The following is a 25,625-nucleotide window of genomic DNA, read 5'->3' as shown; positions in this document are numbered from 1 at the left end:
TACTGAGAAAATTCTCCCATAAGAATTTTCAATAGATCATATATTTGTTAATTGTTTTAATTTTTACTTGACATATATTATTTATAAAAAATTTAATAAAGTAATATTAAAATAATATTCATGTAACAAAAAAATCCGAAAATCCAGAAAACCCGACAAAACCGAACCAATCCAAACTGATATAGTTGGTTTGGTTTGATTTTGATAAAAATAGAACCAACCCGATTTATGTACATCCCTAACTGGAACCATAAACTAAAAAGGCTGAATGATACACTTAATTGAATATTACGTTATTTATCCAAAGAAACATGAATCTATTTCCACTTAATATTTGTTTTCTTCTTTCTTTAATGATGCATCCGTATTTTAGACATTTTAGATCCGGCTGTGTATGTGAGGCGGAGAAAGAATCGTTCTACGTGCTAAGGATATAACTCTTTGCATACACTTCTTTTTTATTGTTATGGACGGGGCGGATTTAGAGGGCGGAATGGCTGAACCCCCTTCACCGAAAAATTATATTGTATATAGAAGGTAAAATCTATTTTTTATCTCTATATATTATGTTTTGAATTTCTTTGACGTAACCCAAAAACATAGCTTACTAGTCAAGGCCTCAAGGGGGTCAAAACTTTTGTGAGATCATAATTCAATTCCCACTAATTATAATCTTATTTAATTTTTTAACTTTTTTTTAAACTCTTTAATTAAAATTCTGCCTCCGCCACTTATTATGGAGTACTTTTTTTCACCCATATGCACATGCTCCTTTTGTATTACAAATTTCAATGCAACAATACGAATCAGCTTTCCTTCACAAATAAAATAAGGTATAAGCGGTTTTCTCTCATATCATATTTGTTAGAAAATACAATTACAAGTTTCAATGCAACAATACGAATAAAATAAAGTAAGCGGTTTACTCTCATATTTGTTAGAAAATACAGTTACAAGTTTCCATGAAACAACATGGATGCACCAGACCATCTTTAGCCCCAATTTTTCCAAAGTTAGAGGGATTCAAAATTTAAATTCAGTGAGCAAAATTTTAATTTTACTGAAATATGAGTTTAATTAGAGACTATTAGTGGGTGTTTGGACATAAGAATTGTAAATTTTTTAAAAAAAGTAAAATAAATTCAAGTAAAAATGGTATTTTAAAATTAGAGTTGTGTTTGGACATCAGGACATGAATATAATTTTGGGTTGTTTTTGAAGTTTTGTGAGTGATTTGAGTGAAAATTTTGAAAAATATCTTTCTGGAGTTTTTAAAATTTTCGAAAATTTCAAAATGCATCTTCAAGTGAAAATTGAAAATTTTATGACCAAATGGTGATTTCGAAAAAAAGTAAAATTTTTTTGAAAAAAAGTGAAAATTTTCTTGTGTCCAAATGGGCTCCTTAGTTTATTTTGTAATTTGTTGTTAGTCAATAATATATATATATATATATAAAAGTTACCTTTGTAACAACAAAAATAACTTTGACCCAAACTATTAATGGCTGGCATATTGGGAAACATTAACGAACAAGAACTTCCAGTAGGAAAAATACACTAAGATCTAACTAATTCCCGTTATTGCAGATGCTTGAGTACACTTTTGGATATGTTTCATCATCAAAATTTAGTATTTGTCAGAACTTATAGACAACTACACATACAATCAGACCTCTATATAAAAATATCCTTATATAATAATCATTTATTATAAAAGTCGGTTTTTTCTTGAAATCAAATATTATATTATATTATATTATAATATATGCCCTCTGTAACAGTTATACTTCACTATATCTGTCAAAAAATTTTGAAACAAATTATAGAGAGGTCTAATTTTATATGGTGGGTGCAATACACATTTTCCATCTTTGCTCTTCTTTTTATGTATGTTTTTTTTTTTCTCTTTTCTTATTCTATAATACGTACTTTCATATCTTCTGCTTTATCCAACTGAATAACCTCCTCTTCTATCAACTCCCCACAAAAATTAAAAAACATTTTCAGCTAATTAAATTTAGCAATTACTTCTAGAAAGCTTTCATAATTCCACCCTGATGAAACCTATTAGGAACGAGGTATTAGGGGTGTACAAAGGAAACCAACAAACTGCACCAACCTGATAATTCGAGTCAAATCGAGAAAAAAATTCCGATTATGGTTTGGTTTGATTTGATTTGGTTTTGGAAAAAAAAAAACCCGACCATAATTGGTTTGGTTTGGTTTTAACTAAAGAAAATCAACCCGAAACCAAACCAACCCGACATTACATATATAAATTTTTTAGATATATTTAATATATAAATATACTTATTGTAATGTAATTTATAAATATTTCTTAAAAAATTTCATAATTTTATCTTTTAAAATATTATTTCAAGGTTGGACATAGAACTTTTGAATGTTCCAATAAGTTTTATAGCCATTAATATTAGCAACTTAAATAATGCTAACAAAAACGCAAACCAAAATCAAATCAATACTCATGCTAACAAAGATATTCAATTCAATACTACAAACGACAATGTATTGAATATCTATTTTTATTTTGTAATAATTCAGATAAAATGCATAATCTATTTTTATTTTTTATTTAGCGTTTAGTCATGTAATTAATAACCCCTTATTAGTCTACTTATTTTAGCATGACTTAGTACTTTTAGATTATGCTTATTTTTATTATGGCTTTTTAGTTAGCAATATATATATTACATAATTTTATTGTCTTTATTGCTGAATATTTTAGGATAATGTCATGACACATCTCATATTTTGTATTATTTTCTTGAAAAACACTTTATATAGTTGTATCTTACTAGGATTAAAGAAATATTTTAAGCACAAATTATATGTTTTGTGCTACGAAGATTTACCGGAAAAAAAACCCGAATAACCCGAAAACCCGAGAAAAACCAAGATTGAAAAACCCGAGTTTTATTGGTTTGGTTTGGTCTTTAGATTTAATAACCCGACACAATTGGTTTGGTTTGGTAATTGCAAAATCCGAATCAACCCGACCTATGTACACCCCTACGAGGTATTATCGTTTTTAGCGTGCAACAGAAACTATTTATATTTGGTAGCCGAGAAAATGTATAAAATTTATATAATTTTTGTGTATAACATACAAAATATATATAGTACACTTTTTTGACTATTATTTTGAGAGCGACTATATATTGTCATTTTCCGATAGCGACTAAACTTTCCCATATGCAAATGCTTGATCGAGTACACCTCTGCATATGTTTGATCATTATCAAATTTGTACTCTTCCAAACCTGAAAGTTAATAACAATTAATCATATTAGGCAATTTTTTCAGTTTTTTCTTTTCATGCAAGGCATGCATCACCCATAATCTTTGTTTCCATCTTACCTCTTCTTTTCTTAAATAATTCTTTTTTCATAAAAGGACCTGATATATCCCTCTACTTTGTTTTATTGTTCAATCCTATCCTTCGTTATATTTTTCGTTCAGATTTATCCTTACCGTCCATCAAAGTTTTATATTTGTTCCTATTTTAACGACTGAAACACGTGGCACATTCTGAAAGAAGTTTCAGGAACCAACCCAACTCAGAAATTAACCCAACCCGACCCTTTCCCTTGCCCCGCTCGGCCCTATACCATTTTTAACCTTATTAAAATTTTATCCCCACCGTAAAAATCCATCTGACTCTAAAAACACTTCCATCTAAAAATCAGAAGGGAACAAGAAATTCGTTCCAGCTAGGGTTTTCGGTGGTAACAAAATTCTAGATCTAAGGCTCTACAGTCACAAAGGCATTTTCTTTCTTCAAAAAATTGTTGCTTCCCAAACCACTATTTGGGTTGGTTCCTTCTTTCAGAATGTGCCATGTGTCCCAACCGTTAAAATAGGGACAAATATAAAACTTTGATGAACGGTAAGGGTAAATTTGAACGGAAAGTATAACGAAAGATATGATTGAATAATAAAGCAAAGTAAAGGAATATATCAGGCCCTTTTCCGTTCTTTTTTCATTCTTTTCTTCTTTCTAATTATTCTCTCAACTGAATTTCTTGCTTTATGCAACTAAATAACCTCAACTTGTATCAACTTCCCATAAAATCTTTAGCTTTCAGAAAATATGCATGGTCCAGCCAAATTTAGTAAACCACCACTTTCTAACTTAAATTCCCACCTGGTATCAATTATTACTATTTTTAGCAAGTCTCCTTATGCTCGACTAACTATAAATATTCCCCCAACAAGTGACCAATAATATATAACCTATCACAGCTTCTATTTCACTACACAAACAACATATACATTTCTCCATTAAATTAATATAATGAGTTATATTTTTGTGCTCTTCCTCTTGTCCTTAGCTCTTGCATGTGATGCTAGGGTTCTACTTGAGAATTCAAATAATGAAGGTTTTATTGGAGTCAATGGTGCCCATTTTGAACTCAATGGATCACCTTTTCTATTCAATGGTTTCAATTCCTACTGGCTAATGCATGCTGCTGCTGAGCCAAGTGAGAGATATAAGGTTACTGAGGTCCTTCAAGAAGCTTCTTCTTCAGGGCTCTCTGTATGTCGGACTTGGGCTTTTAGTGATGGAGGTGATAGGGCACTACAAATTTCTCCTGGTATTTACGATGAACGTGTTTTTCAGGTACTCTTTTTTGCTCTAGTTTATATGGCATTGTTACATTTTTAGTCTGTTTAAAGAAGAATGAAATATTTTAACATACTCCATTTGAGAACTCTTAAGTTTTGAAGTTTACCTTTTTTTTTCTTTTTCTTAATGACATGTACTTGGATCTAGTCATGGAAATATATAATGTCTTATTTAACTAAAATCACAAGCTCTTAAAGTGATTTTAGATTGTGCCAATTTCTTTTTTAAACTTTATTCCCAGTCAAACATAACCATACAATATAAAACAAGATATTTTTATAAGAGATTAAATTTTTATCTTCGAGTAATTAACTATCTCGTTAAGACAAAAGGGGTTGCTCTGATGGTAAGCAACCTCCACTTCCAACCAAGAGGTTGTGAGTTCGAGTCTCCCCAAGAGCAAGGTGGGAAGTTCTTGGAGGGATGGATGCCGGGGGTCTATTTGGAAACAGCCTCTCTACCCCAGGGTGGGGATAAGGTCTGCGTACACACTACCCTCCCCAGACCCCACTAAGTGGGATTATACTAGGTTGTTGTTGTTGTTGTTGTTGTTGAGTAATTAACTATCTCAAACATGCCTTTATTTCTACACATGGTATTAAAGGTAGGTTGTGAGCAACCCCCACTTCCAAGAGGGGTTGTGAGTTCGAGTCTCCCCAAGAGCAAGGTGGGAAGTTCTTGTAGGGAAGGATGCCGGGGGTCTATTTGGAAACAGTCTCTCTACCCTAGGGTAGGGGTAAGGTCTGCGTACACACTACCCTCCCCAGACCCCACTAAGTGGGATTATACTGGGTTGTTGTTGTTGTTGTTGTTGTTGTTGTTGTTGTTGTTGTTGGTATTAAAGGTAGATTTAGGGTTATTGTTCATATTTTACAATTGTATTTTGTGGAATGTAGGGTTTGGATTTTGTTATATCGGAGGCTAAAAAGTATGGAGTTCGCTTAATCTTGAGCTTTGTAAACAACTACAATGACTTTGGAGGGAAAGCTCAATATGCTCAATGGGCACGAAATGTGGGAGCTCAAATAAATGGCGAGGATGATTTCTATACTCATTCTATGATTAAAGATTATTACAAGAACCACATTAAGGTAACAAAAACCTAGATCTCATTAAAAATATTTTTTTTTAGTTTAACATTTTCTCATGATGCATGCAAATTTTAGGCCAATGTTATATAAACCGTTGGTATGTAATTCATAATTCTTTATTAATTGCTGCAGAAAGTTGTTACTAGGTTTAATACCATTACTGGAATGACTTACAAAGATGATTCAACTATCATGGCTTGGGAACTAATGAATGAGCCTCGCAACCAAGCTGATTATTCTGGAAATACTGTTAATGTAAGATTAAATTAAAGAGAGTCTTTCTAGTATTTCTCAAGTACTGATAATTAAATTTCAGAAATTTGATAACTGATATTGAAAAATACTGTAGGTGTGGGTTCAAGAAATGGCAAGTTTTGTGAAATCTTTAGACAACAGACACTTGCTGGAGATAGGAATGGAGGGATTTTATGGTGACTCAATACCGGACAGGAAGTCAGTTAATCCTGGTTATCAAGTTGGAACAGACTTTATCAGTAACCATTTAATCAAAGAGATTGATTTTGCCACTATTCATGCATACACTGACCAATGGTATATATATATTACCCTACGTTTTAATTTCTTCATAATTCATATATGTTTGTTACTAATCCAAAGAGACCAACTAATAATTATTAAAATAAGATTAAGATATATTATTATTTACATGAAAATAAAAGTAAACTCACGATTTAAATTTGATGGGTTCAACTTTTAGGTTATCAGGTCAAAATGATGATGCTCAAATGGCATTCATGCAAAGATGGATGACAAGTCATTGGCAAGATGCTAAAAACATACTAAGAAAACCATTGGTTTTAGCTGAATTTGGCAAGTCAAGCAAAGATCCAGGATTTAGTCAAAATGCACGAGACACATTCATGAGTACTATATATAGAAATATTTATAGTTTTGCTAAAGACGGAGGAACAATGGGAGGAAGTTTAATATGGCAACTAATGGCACAAGGAATGGAGAATTATGACGATGGTTATTGTATTGTATTGGCTCAAAATCCATCAACTGCTGGAATTATTACAGGCCAATCTCATGCCATGACTGCCTTGGCTCATTTGGTTCAGGCGTAGGAAGCCAAAAAAAAATTATAATTAATTTAGAGGCCATGTATGGAAGAAAAGATTAGTTCCATAATATTTATTTTTTTCAGATTTATAAACTAATTAAGAAAACCTAGTGGCTTCAGGATATGTAGGTCCATTAATATTTTAGTCATAATTGAAATTCACATTACCAAAAATGTGAAGTTCATTTACCTCAGGTATATGTAATTGCAATATTACTTGAAAAAAATTTAGATTTGGTGATGCTGAGTATCAAACTAGTAGTATTATTTCAAACTTGTGATTTTACGATCCTATGTTATTAAATCAATTCCGATCTTACTAACAATATGATTAAGAAAATGTTAAGTTGTAGTGACAGGGTGTTGAACATGCAGTCTAAACATTTTTTTTTATCCTCTTTGTCATTAAGGTCTCATAACAGATGATCGGATATTTAGCGATAAGCTTGCGCTTATTTGGAGTGATCATTATAAATGATTAAAGTGTGTCGTTCATAATACATAAATTGTTCAGCTAAAACTGTTCTAGTATAAGGAGAAGGGTATTGTAATGTAGTAGGAAACCTGTCATTTCGCCTATCACAATAGTTTTGCTCCTGATAATAATATACATGCATGAACTATTTCACGAAGTATATGTCCGAATGGTCTAAAGTAATCTCGATAGTTAGCTCTCGGCCTTCTGATTAAAAAAAATAATGTCGATGAAGGCGTGTAGGTGCACTATTTTGTGGTGGGGATTGTTCATCAACTCTTATATATATATATATATATATATATATATATATATATATATATATATATATATATATATATATATATATATATATGTGTGTGTGTGTGTGTGTGTGTGTGATACTAAAATAATCCGTTGCCTTGGCGGTTTTACTCATTATCGGATAATTGGTACGATGTCATATTAAAACGGCAGACTTTCTGCAAAGTTGCCTTTCATATCTCTTATATTGTTGTTATTTTATTATGCATTTTTATGGTATTAATATATCGGCTCCTGTTGCTTTTTTGAGCCGAGGGTCTCCTAGAAACAGCCTCTCTACCCTTCGGGGTAGGGGTAAGGTCTGCATACATATTACCCTCCCCAGACCCCACTTATGGGATTATACTGGGTCGTCGTCGTTGTTGTTGGTACGATGTCACACTAAAACAGCAGACTTTCTGCAAAGTTGCCCACCGAATCACAATGCTACTTCCATGTTCTGACTTCCAATGACGTAGGAAATTATTTTATTCTCATAAAACTTGACCTCTCAAATTTTCATATTTTCTGCATACATGTATATTACATGTATGGACATGCACATTTTTTAATTTCAAAATTTAGATCATTCTCTTAAGAAAATGGACATTAAACCTTAACTCAGTCTCAAAAATTAACTTGTGCGGTGAAAATTATTATCCAATACCATATAATGATACAATAGTTCATCCCTCGACTAATTATATGGAACAATATAATATAACATGTTGTGCTTCAAATCTATGTCATTATAGATGGCTTCATGTCTTCATAGTTAGCAATTCCTTTGCTTGAACATCAATTTAGGTGGGAAAGAGAGGGAGAGAGGGTGGTGTGTGACAATAATCGTCTTGGAATATCCTCTAGACCAATTTAATTAATGAACAATTATAACATAAAAATGGAATGAATCTATTTCTTCATGATTTTAAATTTCCTTTTAAGTTGATAGAAAAGGGGTTAAAGGTTACAAGTGTTTCTATATAAGAAATTAGCCAATAGCTACATGTAGGCTGCGCCAAGGTCAGGGGCGGATGCAGTGTGCTAATTCAATTGATGTATAAAAATTCATTAAAATTGTCAAAATAATAGATATGAACACATAATTTTAAAAATATAATGAGTTCAATATTTTTTTTTCTAAAGTTGAATCCATAGAGTTTAAATTTTCGGTCCACCTCTGGTCAAGGTCGTGATCTGTTCAAACAAACAATTGACTCTGCGGTGCATTACTTTACAATACAATATGTGTGCGCGTATATATATATATAGCTCATCAAACATTTCTTTTATTTTAAGACCAAGTTTAGTATTAAACTGTTTTATTTAAAATGGAAACAATCTTGAATCTTTTGGCTATGACATTCATGTAAAATCCTAATTTTGGGTAGAAACAGCGTTGTTTCTTTGGAAATTTATTCTCAAAATGTGGAGCAGAGAGGTTAATCTTTTAAGTAATTTTTTTCTGGTCTGAATTAATTATTTTGCAAACAAATTTAGTATTTGTTCTCAAAATGTGGAGGAGGACAAGTTGTCATTATTAACAACTGGGAATTCGAATGCCTGAATTAAAGAACATTATTTATGACAAGGTAAAGAGGCTGATGCACTATAGAAAGCTAGCCACATGGAATGCACGCATCAGCCATTTTCATAGGTTTTACCAGTCATATTTCCTTAATCTTTTGGTGATGCCTTCACCATATTCACACTTCTTGCAATCACGACATCCTTAGATCGCCCACTTCTACACGTGTCGGTATAGGATCTTATCACTAACCCGAAGAGCAATGGTAGAGCTAAGATTTTCACTAAGACGATCAAAATATAAAGAAGTAAATCCCACTAGCCATTATTAGAAATTCGGCAAAAATCGATCAAGATCGACCGACGAACTTTGGTCGGTCAAAATACCGACCAACGTTGGTCGGTTTTTCAAATATTTTTTTTTATTTTTTTTCAAGAAACCGACCAATTTTGGTCGGTTTTTCATTTAAAATAAATTAAAATTAATATAAAAAAAACCGATCGAAATTGGTCGGTTAATTCGGCCGGTCAATTAAAAAACCAACCAACTTGGGTTGGTAATTTTATTTTTTAATAAAACCGATCAACTTTAGTCGGTTATTTTCGTGCAAAAATACAATTAAAGAGTATAAATCAAATAAAAACAGTCTTAAAACATGCACCAATGGTCTAGTGGTAGAATAGTATCCTGCCACAATACAGACCTCAGTTCGATTCCCAGATGGTGCATTTTTAATTACATAGTTAAAATACCGACCAACTTTGGCCGATTTTTTCGGTAATTTCCGATCAGCTTTGGTCGGTATACCCTTCCGACCTTTAAAATACTGTCCACACTTGAATTGTGATTTATCCTACTTGTAGGTTCAGGTAGCAAGGGTAGATCAAATAAATCTTGTATGGGATTGGTGCCAACTTCCAGGTAAACGCAAGAGTTTGTAGTATATATATATATTTCATTAACATAATCTGTTCATATATACACACACACACATATTAAAAAAAATGCATTACTACACAGTTTAATTTTCCGATGACCTTCAATATATGTGGTTTCGCCACTGCCCGGAGAGTCGAGGAGAGGGTTATATATGTTCTAATCGTCAATCGACTCATTATCCCTGTCCTATTTTATGTAGCTAGCACACTCTCCTTTTTAGTCTGTCGCTAAAAGAATGAAACTACTTAAACTTCCAGTTTTACTTACAATCAAATAATTTATAGCCACACAATATCTATGACTTATTTTGAATCACATATTTCTAAAGCCATTTATTTTTTCTTAAATTTTGTATTCAGTCTGACGAACACTGTCACATAAAATGGGATGGAGGAAGTATTTTGGTTCTTTCATGCATATTTTATGGAGTTTCTGTTAGAGAACACCACTTCTGCTGTTTCTAACTAAGCATTTTCCAACTAAACACCATCAAATTCATTCCTGTTTCTCCTCCAATTTCACATGCATATCCTCCTAAATCTCTCCAAGTTATGAGCTGATCATTTCAGCTTTTCTTGGCTTCAAATAATGAGGTATTATTTTCTAAGTTATTCAACTATATTAAGGAGTTCTCAATTTCCCTATGAATTTATCATACTTAAAATTTAGGCACATGGATAAGCACATGTAAGACATCACCTCTGTTTCATTTTTCAATTCTTTCATTCTTTTGATTAATTTTTTTTATATATATCTTCCCTTTTTCCTTCAACTGAACTTTCAACTTCTGTCAGCTTTCCACAAAATCTTGAAACTAAATTAAAGATAAAAAAAAAATCGTTTTTGCCAAATTTAGTAAACCAGCACTATCAACTAGGATTTAATTCCTCCCTGAAAATCCTCCTAATTACTTCATCAACTTCTTTTTTTTCTATTTTTAGTAAGGTTTCCTTGCTCTAAATAACTATAAATAGTCCTACAAACATCTCTTTTGGTACTCAAATCATTCTTCCCATTATAGAAACTATAGCAATACATTGTTTTTAAGAAACTAATAAATGGCTTCTTTTACTAGAGCATTAAGCTCATTCTTTGCCCTCCTCCTCCTCCTAGCTATTGCAACAGAAGCTAGGAATCTTAATAAATTAGGGTTTGTTAGAACAAAAGGAGCCCATTTTGTACTAAATGGATCACCATTTCTATTCAATGGTTTCAACTCGTATTGGCTAATGCATGTTGCAGCTGATCCAACTGAGAGATACAAAGTCTCAGAGGTTTTTCAGGAAGCCTCTGCTGCTAGCCTTTCTGTATGCAGGACTTGGGCTTTTAGCGATGGAGGTGATACTGCATTACAAATATCTCCTGGAGTCTACGATGAACGTGTTTTTCAGGTCAGCTTAAGTTCTATGCACTGACAATGTAATAAGATGTTTATATATTTTTAGGGTTCTTTATATAAATAGCCGACTAGATTTTCTGTTTATTTTTCCTAGTCAGTGTACATATATTATACACGATTATATACATATTATACATGAATTATACATATATTATACATCTGCAGACTTTTTTTTGTTTATGTGGTTTTGGTGGACGGCTATTTAGGTAATTCTTCAAAAAAAAAAAAAAAATTATAGCTAGCATTAATTAGTATTCCAGTACACATGGTGAACCACGTGTTACTATAATAGGTTAAATTACATATTTACATTGTCAATGCATATAACTTTTACGTAAATCTTTTTCAGGTCGATAGACTAATAAGTTTCTTGTTTTCTTTACTATGTGATATTTTTCTTATGTTATGGCTTATAACATGGATTAATTATTTGTGATAGGGATTGGATTTTGTGATCTCGGAAGCAAAAAAGTATGGTATACGTTTAATATTGAGCTTTGTGAATAACTACAAAGATTTTGGAGGAAGAAATCAATATGCTCAATGGGGGAGAAATGCAGGAATTCAGATTAACAGTGATGATGATTTTTATACTCATCCAGTTCTTAAAGATTATTACAAGAACCATGTTAAGGTAGGAAAAATGACACCATGAATATTTGAATAAAAAATTGTGGTAGATTTAGTATATTTTATATGGAACTAACTGATTTTTTTATTTTTTTAAAAAATATTGTGCTACAGAAAGTAGTGACAAGAGTCAATACCATGACTGGAATAGCATACAGGGATGACACAACAATAATGGCATGGGAACTTATGAATGAGCCTCGTTGCGATGCTGATTATTCTGGGAAAACAGTTCATGTGAGTAAAAACAGGCACAAAATTAATCATCTGTTATGTTCTTATAATAATGTCTCATGTTTTTTTTTTGCTAACTATATATATATATATATATGATGTGATTTTACAGGGATGGGTTCAGGGGATGGCTAGTTTTGTAAAATCACTGGACAGAAAACACTTGCTGGAGATAGGAATGGAGGGATTTTATGGCGACTCAATGCCTGAAAAGAAACAGTTTAATCCTGGTTACCAAGTTGGAACAGATTTCATCAGCAGCAATCTTATTAGGGAGATCGACTTTGCCACTATACATGCATATACTGACCAATGGTAAATAAACATCTCTTTTATACCTCACATACAGAGTAATTAACTTCCCTAAAGCAAAACAAAATGTTAATCAAACAACATTAAATAAATAAAAAAAGGTTGCACGAAGCATCTCGCGTTCACAAAGGGTCGGGGAATTGTCGGGGAAGGACCGCACCCTAAGGGAGTGTAATGTAGGGAGTTTACCCTAATGCAAGCATCAATAGCTGATTTCACTGTTTGAACAGGTAACCAATAAGTCACACAAAGACAACAATTCAATATTATACAAGATTTTGGTAATTAGTTCAAAATGAAATTTAAGTTGTTATTAAATAAAAGGATAATGGTAGAAATTTTTGTTTAATTTTAACAGGTTGTCAGGACAAAGTGATGATGCTCAAGGAGTATTCATGCAAAGGTGGATGACAAGTCATTGGCAAGATTCAAGAACAATATTAAAGAAGCCATTGGTGCTAGCTGAATTTGGAAAGTCTAGCAAAGATCCAGGATACAATCAAAATGTAAGAGACACATTCATGAGTTCAGTTTACAGAAATGTGTATAATTTCGCGAAAGCGGGAGGAACTATGGCAGGAAGCTTAATATGGCAACTGGTAGCACAAGACATGAGCAATTTTGACGACGGTTACTCAATTATCTTAGCCCAAAATCCTTCAACTGCAGGACTCATTTCAGGCCAATCTCATGCCATGACAGCTTTGGCTCATTTGGTTAATAGCCCTCATGTTTATCCTTTTAGCCAGTCAAATGGAGTTCCTATTCATGGCCATCATCCATTAGGTGTTGGACATCACCCATTGGGAGTGGGACATCATCGTTTTGGTCGATGAGGTCATCCAAATAAAGCAGTTCCATGTGATTATTTGCATAAATGGCCCTTTTTGGCTACTTTTTAAATGATGTCTCTTACTAGTTCAGTGGGCTATATTTGAGCAAATTTAGTTCATTTAGCTAACGGGGAGAGAATTTAAAGAGTGGCCTAAAAAAGACCATACGGTGCAAATAATCTGTGTGGCTTAATTAGATGATTTTTAGGTCCGATTTATTTTTAAGCTATCTAGTTTCAACTGTTTTTGTTGCTCTGGTTAATATTCCTGAGTATTATTATGTTTAATCTGTAATATTGCAACCTAAAAGTTTAATTTGGAACCGAATTAGCAGAAGTTAATGTAATTAAGGTTGATTAATCTCTTGATGATATTTTTCTTACATTTCTACACGCTTGTTAAAGGAGTAAATTTATTTCATGTTTCTGTTATTTTAGTTTGATGCTATATGGAATTCAGGACTTAAGAGTTTGAAGTTTAGTGTAGGTGTAATTTTAATCATACCACAACAAAAGTTAAATATATAAACACATGCGACAACGCCTTAAGTCACTAATTTCTATTGACATAATGAGAAGCATATCAACATTATAAAAAACTACGTAACATTAATTACACGTTGATGCACCTTAAACTTAAGATAAAGGTAGTTTGGTGTATAAAGTATTCCGTGTTTACGTAGGGTTTGAGAAAGGCCGCATCTCAAAAAAATGTGTTATAAGCAGCCTACTCTAATATAAGCATCAATAACTAATTCCACGATTCGAACACGTAACTTATATGTTACATGAAGATAACTTTAGTCGTTTCTCCAAAGTTCCTTCTTAAGACTTTTATATGTACTACAGTAGAATAATGACTTAAACACAAGTATATATTAACTTATAGTGACTTGTGTCAAGTGTCATTTACGTATTGGGCATCCCCTATAGGTATCAAAACAAACCAATTCTTTTTGTTAGTGTGAAAAAAGATAAGTACTACTCACGAATTATTTAAAATAACTTTAGATAAAAAGAAAATGAAAAGGATGAGGCAGGTACTGGGAAACTAATCATAGGACAACGAAAATCGTTGGCATATAGCCATAAATCAGCAAATCATATACTAGTAGGATTATATTTCATGTGTTGGTTATAGTTGATGATGCAAATAAAGAGCCATCAATCTGTTAAGCTATCACACTGATGTCACGACTCTAAGTGATATTCATAAATTCTGACAAAGGATATTCAATATATATTTTATACATCTAAAATTAATATTTTTATTTATATATATAATGTATTTTTTTATAATATTTCAATGAAGGGTGGTTCATCCTTAGCAAAAGGTGGCTTCGCCTATGTTACCGTGATGTCATCAAAATCCCTTGATCGTTTTCTCTCGTACATCATCATAATAATCTACGCACTGCATATTTTCTGCAACTTTATATGTTGAATCTCATGCTGTTATAATTTTCCAATAATCTATTACTACCTTTTTTTCCTTTCTGAATTTTCTTAAGGGAAACTCGTATACTTATTTGTAAAATTCACTTTCATGATATATCTAAGCACTACAAAAAAAGGGTAAATTTGAGGGGGTCATATTGTGGGGTTATAGTTAACCCTGCAAATTGCATCAATTTGTGGAGGCTTTGACAACTGACACAAATTAGTTCAATTTTGTGAAGATTTAAAAACATCACAATAATAGTATCATGTTTTTATACCATATTTGAAGGTTTGAGGATATTAACCTCCACATATTTTGGAAAGAAAGAAAACTCCACATATAACATCGTTAATAAATTTTAAAAAAAAATTGTATTGAAGATTTTATTTTATTTTTCTTTTATTTAGTGAATTGTCTCTATAAACTTCTCCTAGAAAAAGCGGCAATGACGTATATACTCTCCTCCTTCAGCCCGTCTTTCTGACTAGGTTTATTTTGGTTTGTAGATCCTCCCTCTCTCTCTGCTGCTTATACGATCCTTCACCATAATTTACTATATATTATTTGCTGTAAAAAAAAAAAATTGCTTGGATTCCTCATTGAATTTTTCTTTCCTCTACGTTACTGGAAATAACTTGGATTGAAGGAGCTCTTGAAATTTTGGAGTAGATTGTGGAAGTAGCCGAATATGAAGGATTGCTTTTTCGAGGTATACTCTATACATTCATGCCCAGTGCATTGACAGATATGATTCCTCTTTCTTGATTGATGTCGGCTGGTCTCTAATAAAAACAAAAGTTTTCAATGGATAAATCATGGATTGGAAATCCAATGAACACAAATGAGTACTTACTTGGTTTGGATGAATTTTTAGAGCTTGCATTTAATAATTCGGCTGCAGGAGATACAATAAGATGTCCATGTCCTAAATGTGGTTTTAGCAAGTGGAAAACTAGAGATATAGTGCACGATCATTTGATTTGCAAGCCATTCCCTCAAAATTATGTTATTTGGGATCTTCATGGTGAGAAACGAGTAACAGAGGCGGCAGAGTCTTCTCAAAATATAAATGTAATGCAAGAGACATTTTACCCAGAAGATCCAATAGAAACAATGATTCATGATGCATTTGGACACCATACTTACCAAGCTGCTGATGTAGAGATATCTCAACCATTGGGTGAAGATGAAATATCAAACGAAGAGCATAGGGATGATCCGAGTGATTCTTACGAGTTTCCCAAAGATGGAAATGAAACACTATATGAAGGTAGCAAGTACACAAAGCTAGAGTTTGTAATAAAATTATATCATATAAAGGTCTTGTGTAGATTAAGCGACAAGGCATTGACTATGATACTGGATTTGTTGAGAGATGCATTTGAAAATGCAAAGTTACCTCCTTCGTTTTATGAGGCCAAAAAAATCATTAACAAACTTGGCCTTGACTACACTAAGATACCGGCATGTCCAAATAATTGTATGTTATATTGGGAAGGTGATTCAGAATTGGAAGCATGTAAGTATTGTGGTACATCTAAATGGGATCCCAAGAATAAGAAAAAGCAAGCTGCAAAGGTTTTGCGTTACTTTCCATTGAAACCAAGGTTGCAAAGATTATATATGTGTCGTAAGACTGCTGAGCATATGAGATGGAATGCTTCAGGGAGTAACAACAATGGGTTGATAAGGCATCCAATGGATGGTGAAGCCTGGAGGACATTTGATTTGACACACTCTGAATTTGCTTCAGATTCTCGAAATGTTCGCTTAGGCCTTGCTAGTGATGGTTTTAATCCTTTTGGAACAATGAGTACTACCTATAGTATTTGGCCTGTTTTCTTGATTCCATACAACCTTCCTCCTTGGATGTGTATGAAGCACACCTCCTTCATCCTATCAATGATCATTCCAGGCAAGCAGATGCCTGGAAATAATATTGATGTATACTTGCAACCCCTCCGAAGGAATTACGTGAGCTATGGCTTGATGGGGTGGAAACCTTTGATTCCTCATCAAATGAATCTTTTAGAATGCGAGCAGTGCTTATGTGGACAATTAGTGACTTTCCTGGGTTAGGTATCCTATCTGGCTGGAATACACATACTGGATTTGCTTGCCCAACTTGTAACTTTGACACAGAACCTTGTCGTCTTCGTCACAGTAAAAAGTGGTGCTTTATGGTTTATCGACGCTTTCTGAAAAGAAATCATAGATTTAGATTGAATCGAGTTCGCTTTAACGGAAGCACAGAGGAACGAAATCCACCATTAAAACTATCAAGAACTGATATTTTGAGGCAAATAGAAGAAGGGAGAGGAGTAGAGTTGAATGGTAGTGGGAAAAGATCAAGACGAGCAACTAAGCAATGGAACAAGAGAAGTATATTCTTTGAACTTCCATATTGGGAGTCTAATTTGTTGTATCATAATTTAGATTTTATGCATATTGAAAAAAACGTATGTGACAATATCATATATACATTGCTCCATGATAAATCAAAATCAAAAGACTATATTAATGCCCGGAAGGATTTAAAAGAAATGGGCATAAAACGTGATCTTTGGCCAGATGATAATGGAACATATCACCTTGCTGTATTTTCGCTTATGCCGCCTACACGTGATAATAAGTGTGATACCAGAAAGTTATTTCTTACAACTTTGAAAAATGTTGTAGTACCAGATGGCTACTCAAGTAACATTTATAGATGCGTTGATTTGGTACAAAAAAAGATTTTTGGATTGAAAAGTCATGATTGTCATATTATTATTGAGCAATTGCTGCCATTGGCAATCTGTAATGTGTTGCACTGCAGTTTTGGTGGAATTCTGCTCATTTTTCAGAGCCCTCTCTAGCAAAAGCTTGAACCTTTCGGATCTTGATAAGCTCCAAGAGCGCATTGAACTTACACTTTGCCACCTAGAGATACTATTTCCTCCATCATTTTTCACAGTCATGGTTCATTTAACTGTCCATCTAGTACAGGAAGCAAAACTCGGAGGTCCAGTGCATTATCGGCATATGTATCCTGTGGAGAGGTAAATCTATCTGTTGAATATGACAATATCCCACATCGGTTGGGAAGTAAACTTGGTGGGAATTTTTTCCTATAAAAGGAGGCCTAATATTTAGGATTTAAACACACATCTCATTTGCCTTCTTATCTTCTTAAGGCATTTGTATCTTCTCTCTTTAGTATTATTTCACTTGTATTTTTGGAATGGAATAAAATATTGGTTGTGTCCGAGGAGTAGGCAAAATTAGCCGAACCTCATAAATTCTAGTGTTCCTTTTATTGTTGCTTTATTGTCTTATTTATTATTTGGTGGCTGTCATAATTTTTTTGGTATAGTAGTTGTGACTTATTCACACTATATACATTTGGCTTCCGCAACAATTGGTATCAGAGCCAAGGTACTGTCTAAGTATGCTTTGTGGTTGCAGTATAGTCTGATCTTCCACATCAGAAAAGATTTATCTTGGTAACTGAGTCAAGGTTCTGTCTGAGTATGCTCTGTGGTTGCAGCTTAGTCTGACCTTCCACACCAGAAAGAAAATAATCTTGAATTGTGTCGTCAGCTATTAAATAATATTTGTGTCAAAGATGGAAGACAATAAACAAGAAGAATCTACATCAAGTGTCAACAATACGTCATCATTGACATCTTCGCTTATGACAAGAATTGTGTCAAATGCGAAATTTACGGTAGAAATATTTGACGGATCCGAACATTTTGGGATGTGGCAAGGCGATGTTCTAGATGTCATTTTTCAACAAGGGCTAGATTTCGCTATTGAAGAAAAGAAACCAGATGTTATTGGAGAAGAAGATTGGAAGATTCTCAACCGTGTTGCTTGCGGTACCATTCGATCCTACCTTGCTAGAGAGCAGAAATATCCATACATAAAGGAAACTTCTGTAGGTAAATTATGGAAAGTACTGGAGGATAAATTTTTGAAGAAAAACAGTCAAAATAAATTGTACATGAAGAAGAGACTGTTTCACTTCACCTATGTTCCTGGTACCACGATGAATGAACATATCACCAGTTTCAATAAGTTGGTCACAGATTTGCAAATATGGATACAACTTATGATGATGGTGACTTGGCCTTGATGTTGTTGGCATCACTTCCTGATGAGTACGAGCACCTTGAAACTACTCTACTTCATGGAAATGACGAAGTTTCTCTCATAGAAGTTTGTTCGGCTTTGTACAGCTATGAACAAAGAAAGCGAGAAAAATAGAAGGGCGGAGAAGGAGAAGCACTATTTGTGAGGGGTCATCCTCAAAATCAAACGAGGACAAAGAAGGGAAGATCCAAGTCAAGATCCAGACCCAACAAAGATGAATGTGCCTTTTGTCGAGAAAAGGGGCACTGGAAGAAAGACTGTCCGAAGTTGAAGAATAAGGCCAAACATAACAATGGAAAGGCCATTATGGATTCAAATATAGTTGAATGTGATGATTCAAACTTCTCATTAGTTACAACAGAGTCATCAACATCATCAGACATATGGTTGATGGACTCGGCTTGTAGCTATCATATATGTCCCAACAGGGACTGGTTCATGGATTTTCAAGAAGGAAAATATGGAGTCATCCACACAGCGGACAACAGCCCTCTTACCTCATATGGAATTGGTTCAATACGATTAAGGAACCATGATGGAATGATCAGAACATTAACAGATGTTCGATATGTACCGGACTTGAAGAAGAAACTCATCTCTGTGGGAGCCCTAGAATCAAAAGGGTTCAAAATCATTGCAGAAAATGGAGTGATGAGAGTATGCTTCGGTGCACTAGTGGTAATGAAGGCTAATCGGAAGAACAATAATATGTACCGCTATCATGGTAGTACAGTTATTGGGACAGCGACAGTGACATCCAGTGACGACAAAGAGGCAGAAGCAACCAAGCTATGGCACATGTGCTTGGGACATGCTGGAGGAAAATCCTTGAAAACTCTATCAGATCAAGGATTGTTAAAAGGAGTAAAGGCTTGCAACTTGGAGTTTTGTGAGCATTGTGTCAAAGGGAAACATACAAGGGTTAAATTTGGTACAGTGATCCATAATACTAAAGACATTTTGGATTATGTACACTCTGATGTTTGGGGTCCTTCCAAAACACCTTCATTGGGTGGGAAACACTATTTTGTAACCTTTGTTGATGATTTTTCCCCAAAAGAGTGTGGGTGTATACAGTGAAGAGCAAAGATTAAGTGTTGGGAATTTTTCTCAAATGGAAGACGATGGTGGAGAATCAAACAGGCAAGAGGATCAAGTGTATTCGCACAGACAATGGATGTGAATACAAAAATGATCATTTCAATAAGGTCTGTGAAAATGATGGCATCGTCCGACACTTCACTGTCAGACATACACCACAACAGAATGGAGTGGCAGAACGTATGAACCGGACCTTGCTGGAGAAGGTACGGTGTATGTTGTCCAATGCTGGCTTGGGCAAAGAATTTTGGGCTGAGGCAGTTACATATGCATGCCACCTCATTAATCGCTTACCATCTGTTGTTGTTGATGGCAAGACACCATTTGAAAAATGGTACGGAAAGCCTGCTGTAGATTATGACTTTTTGCACGTGTTTGGCTCAACTGCATATTATCATGTGACAGAGTCAAAATTGGATCCAAGGGCAAAGAAGGCTATTTTTATGGGAATTACTTCTGGAGTCAAAGGATACCGCTTATGGTGTCCTATGACAAAGAAAGTAATATTCAGCAGGGATGTTACCTTTGATGAATCTGCTATGGTAAATAAGGTAACAGAAGATACCAAACAAAATGAAGGTGCTTCTAGGCAGGTGGAGTTTGAGGGAAAATTTATTTTTCCTACACAAGAAGCAGAGGAGGAAACAAATAAAGATACCCTCTGGAAGGAGAGCCAGTAGAGGAGATTCCAACTTAGGAACCTCAACAACAACTTGAATCAATAGCAACCAGCAGGCCAAAAAGAACAATAACAAAACCTGTTCGTCTCATAGATACGGTTGCTTGTGCAACCTCAATTGTAGCTGATGATGTTCCTACCACTTATAAAGACGCTGTCCAAAGTTCAGAAGAAGATAAGTGGAAGATTTCCATGAATGATGAAATACAATCCCTTCATCAGAATCATACATGGAGATTGGCCAATCTCCCGAAGGGAAAGAAAGCAATTGGGTGCAAATAGGTATTTGCAAAGAAGGAAGGATTTCCTAACCAAGTAGATGTTCGCTACAAAGCAAGATTGGTGGTCAAAGGATATGCTCAAAAGGAGGGAATTGATTACAATGAAGTATTTTCTCCAGTTGTAAAACATTCCTCCATTAGAATTATGTTGGCTTTGGTAGCACAATTGAATTTGGAACTAGTTCAGATGGATGTAAAAACTGCGTTTTTACATGGAAACTTGGAGGAGAAAATCTACATGACTCAGCCAGAAGGATTAAAAGTTGCTGGAAAAGAAAATATGGTGTGCAAACTTGAAAAATCGTTGTACGGATTGAAACAATCTTCTAGACAATGGTACAAGCGATTTGACGAGTTTATGTTGCGGCAAGGGTACAAGAGGAGCAAATACGATCATTGTGTGTATTTGCGCAAGCTTAAAGATGGTTCCTTTGTATATCTTCTCTTATATGTTGATGATATGTTGATAGCTTCCAAGAATTCGGAAGAAATTGATAAGTTGAAGATTCAACTGAAGAAGGAGTTTGAGATGAAGGATCTGGGCGAGGCAAAGAAAATTCTTGGCATGGAGATAATAAGAGATAGACGTTCAAAGAAACTCTATTTATCTCAGAAAGAATATTTGAAAAGAGTACTACAACGTTTTGGCATAGATGAAAAGACTAAGCCAGTTAGTACTCCACTTGCTCCCCATTTTAAGATAAGTACTACTATGTCGCCAAATGATGAAGCTGAACAGGAGTATATGTCAAGGGTAGCATATGCAAATGTTGTTGGTAGCTTGATGTATGCAATGGTCTGTACGAGACCTGACATTTTACAAGCTGTTGGAGTTATTAGCAGATATATGCATAATCCAGGAAAGGAGCATTGGCAAGCTGTGAAGTGGATTCTACGGTATATTCACAATAATGTAGATGTTGGGTTAGTTTTTGAGCAGGAAGACAATCAGTCTATAGTTGGATATTGTGACTCAGATTTTGCGGGTGATCTGGACAAACGAAGATCAACTACTGGTTATGTGTTTACTTTTGCAAAGGCACCAGTTAGTTAGAAGTCTACTTTACAGTCAACAGTTGCTTTGTCTACAACAGAGGCAGAATATATGGCTATTACAGAGGCTGTAAAGGAAGCAATTTGGCTTCAGGGATTGCTAAAAGAGCTTGGTGTTGAACAAAAAAATATCACAATATTTTGTGATAGTCAAAGTGCTATTCAATTGGCGAAGAACCAAGTTTATCATGCAAGGACGAAGCACATTGATGTTCGGTATCATTTCGTACGAGAAATTATAGAAGAAGGTGGAGTCACAGTGAAAAAAATTCATACTACGGAGAATCCTGCTGATATGCTGACAAAAGTGGTGACTGCGGTCAAGTTTCAACATTGTTTGGATTTGATCAACATTGTTGAACGCTGAAGATTGAAGATGAAGACACGACCAAAATTTGTTATTGAGAGATAATTGAAGATGTGGAATTTTGTCAAGATGGAGATTTGTTGAATATGACAATATCCCACATCGGTTGGGAAGTAAACTTGGTGGGAATTTTTTCCTATAAAATGAGGCCTTATATTTAGGATTTAAACACACCTCTCATTTGCCTTCTTATCTTCTTAAGGCATTTGTATCTTCTCTCTTTAGTATTATTTCACTTGTATTTTTGGAGTGGAATAAAATATTGGTTGTGTCCGAGGAGTAGGCAAAATTAGCCGAACCTCGTAAATTCTGGTGTTCCTTTTATTGTTGTTTTATTGTCTTATTTATTATTTGGTGGCTGTCATAATTTTTTTGGTATAGTAGTTATGACTTATTCACACTATATACATTTGGCTTCCGCAACAAAATCATTAGCATTTCTAATGTAAATCCATATGTATTCTGGTCAATTTAAATAGTTTATATACTTATTGCCTATTATTTTTCTAGGGAATTAGGCCATTTTAAGTCCTTTGTACGGAATAAGGCACAAGCAGAGGCTTCTATAGCAGAGGGTTACTTAGCTGAAGAGACTCTTACCTTTTGTTCTCGATATATGGAGGATATCGAGACAAGGTTCAATAGACCTAGGTGTGTTCGTGATGACCCAAATGTTACCGAGCCTTCTGAAATGTCCTCTATCTTTCCTCAATTAGGTAAACCAGGATCAGCTTCTGAAAATTTCCCTTTTAACACATATGCAGAAACTACAAGCTCATCGATATGTGCTTCTGAATTGTGCAATAGTCATGCCATTTGTGGAGTGAGTAACTTTTACAAAGTTAACTTTTTTTATCCTTGTAATATTTGAACATGGCAGTCATGCTCTTTAACATTAATGTAATTATTTTATGTAGTGAATTTAGGCAGTCTATAAGGAGGAGTTCAAGAGGAAGAAGACCTTCACCTATAGAGATCGAGAGGAGAGTAAATAAAGATTTTGTTGATTGGTTCCTGAGGAGGGTGAGTAAGAACTCAATAGTTATGATTTTATATTTCCTTTCGAATAGGGAAACTCGACTAAGACAAATTTTCTTTTGATTTAGATTGTGAATCCAGACATAATGGACACAATGTCTACTGATCTAAAATTTCTAGCACGGGGTCCATCGGTAAATGCAAGAAGATTTACTTCATATAACATTAATGGGTTCAAATTTCGAACTTTGGACCGAGAAAAAGGTCTGAAAACACGGAATAGTGGAGTTTTTTTTAACCTCTAACACATCATGTGTTGCAAGCAGTGTTGACAGAAATTTACAGCAAGCCGACTTACCATATTATGGAAAGTTAGAAGATATAATTGAGATTAATTATAATGGTCGGTTCAAGGTGGTTCTATTCAAATGTAAATGGGCTGACACTACTCGAGAAAGAGGGTATAAAAAGGATCGTTGGAGTTTTAATTGTATTAATTTTGATAGATTGATTCATACCGGTGAACGTGAAGAACACGAGCCTTACATAGAAGTATCTCAAACACAAATGGTATATTATGTGGATGATGTGGTTAATAAAGGGTGGAGTGTTGTTGTGCATCTAAAGCCAAAAGATTTGTACGAAATGGGAGAAGAAGTAGTGGAAGATGAAGTATGTGAGAATGAGCCTTACCAAGAGCAAGAACTTGAACAGTTTTTTGGCCATGGAGATGAGTATATACAACTGGCCACAGACCATCAAATTAATGAGGAAAATATTGTTACTAACTTAGCAGCAGATGCAAACATGTCTGAATAGAAAACATACTTTATATGGTTCTTTATCAAAAGGTAGCACTATTACATAATTTAGCAGTGCTTATTTCATTTATTTTGTTTAAAAGTATGTTCAGAAATAACCATAGAAGATAGAGTTCATATCCGATTCACTTGTTTACACTATATTGCTTGTGACTTGGTTTGATTTTATTTGTTTATATTACATTACCTTAAGAAGCTTATTTGGCATTTGATACAATGTCACAATAGAGATTGTCACTAGAACAATAATACTATCGAGTTTGGTGTTTCAGAGTAGTTCCTTAAGTCTTTGAAAGATGATATATTAGTTTCAGACATTCATAGGTTGAGTAGTTTTAATTCCTTTATTTATGAGTTAGATTACAGTTATTTCACATGTTAAATTTCAAATAGAAACACCTTTGAGATAAATGAGGCTATTAAGCCGTTTGTTATTCATCATCTTATGTTTTTTATTTGAACATGAAGATATTATCCCAAACAGAAAAGAAAGGTAAAATGGAAGTATGTAATGAAAATTTATGTCAGCAAATCATATTGCAGTGTTTCATTATAGTAGATGTACTGTAAGAACTGTGGGATTGTAATATCTGTAACACAAACAAAATAGAACAACTGTCTAGGAAATTTTGGAGGTGAAAATTAGAGAAAATGAAATAGAAGATAGGATACTTACTGGATCAATGAAGCTCAGATAGTTTCTTATAAGTTTCTGTCTTTTCTTACAATTCCTATTCTTACAAGTTTCTGTCTGCTCATGTGTTTACTATATTTTGAAACTTCATTGTCCATGCGGTAGATGTTGGGAATAAACCCCCTTCAGAAATAATATTCACGGTAATAAAGCGGAATAATAATGTAGCACCGAAATACAGTAATTAACAAGAACAAAAGAGTAACAACGACACCAAAATTTTTATGTGGAAAACCCTTTTAATAAGGGAAAAAACCACGGCCCTGAGATGAGCAATTGATATTACTATAATAAGGAATTTTACACTTTGTAGGTCCGAGTAAAATACTCCAAAGACCACTACAACACTCAAAAGAAATAACCCTCTTTTGATATTCTCACCTCACTACAATATCGCTCACTCTCTATTTTCCTTACAGACTATTTTCTTATACCTTGTCTGTGAAACCTCACTCTTTCTTTCTCTCTTTGTTGGTGTGAAGAAACGAGAGTTGAAGCTCTCCTTTTATAGCCAAAGCTTCACCCTCTAAAGCCTACAATATTTGACAATTTACACACACTTTTCACAATTCAACAAAGTTGGCTACCAAACCAAAGAAATTCAACAAGGTTGGCTACC

The 25,625-nt window shown here is 34.0% G+C and overlaps 3 protein-coding genes across 3 annotated transcripts; all 3 read left to right on the top strand.

Moving 5' to 3' along the window:
- The first annotated feature begins 4,262 nt into the window (after nucleotides 1–4,262).
- LOC107773020 (mannan endo-1,4-beta-mannosidase 5) lies at nucleotides 4,263–7,064 on the top strand. Its single transcript, XM_016592472.2, has 5 exons — nucleotides 4,263–4,642; nucleotides 5,545–5,739; nucleotides 5,872–5,994; nucleotides 6,089–6,291; nucleotides 6,458–7,064. The coding sequence occupies exons 1-5, from the start codon at nucleotides 4,316–4,318 to the stop codon at nucleotides 6,825–6,827; spliced, it is 1,218 nt and encodes a 405-aa protein (XP_016447958.1). The 5' UTR covers nucleotides 4,263–4,315; the 3' UTR covers nucleotides 6,828–7,064.
- Nucleotides 7,065–11,045: 3,981 nt separating this feature from the next.
- Nucleotides 11,046–13,839, top strand: LOC107782459 (mannan endo-1,4-beta-mannosidase 5-like). The gene is made up of 5 exons (XM_016603345.2): nucleotides 11,046–11,438; nucleotides 11,886–12,080; nucleotides 12,191–12,313; nucleotides 12,423–12,625; nucleotides 12,981–13,839. Exons 1-5 carry the CDS (start codon nucleotides 11,106–11,108, stop codon nucleotides 13,456–13,458), a joined length of 1,332 nt encoding a protein of 443 aa, XP_016458831.1. The 5' UTR covers nucleotides 11,046–11,105; the 3' UTR covers nucleotides 13,459–13,839.
- Nucleotides 13,840–15,699: 1,860 nt separating this feature from the next.
- On the top strand, nucleotides 15,700–24,310 carry LOC142162942 (uncharacterized). The gene is made up of 7 exons (XM_075220170.1): nucleotides 15,700–16,810; nucleotides 16,975–17,592; nucleotides 17,714–17,936; nucleotides 23,024–23,311; nucleotides 23,431–23,536; nucleotides 23,620–23,723; nucleotides 23,818–24,310. The coding sequence occupies exons 1-7, from the start codon at nucleotides 15,700–15,702 to the stop codon at nucleotides 24,308–24,310; spliced, it is 2,943 nt and encodes a 980-aa protein (XP_075076271.1).
- Nucleotides 24,311–25,625: the final 1,315 nt, after the last annotated feature.

Source organism: Nicotiana tabacum, chromosome 8, assembly GCF_000715075.1.
Source record: "Nicotiana tabacum cultivar K326 chromosome 8, ASM71507v2, whole genome shotgun sequence".
Taxonomy (NCBI): Eukaryota; Viridiplantae; Streptophyta; class Magnoliopsida; order Solanales; family Solanaceae; genus Nicotiana; species Nicotiana tabacum.
Note: the sequence above shows the minus strand (reverse complement) of the source record. Positions and strands in the feature narration are given on the sequence as shown.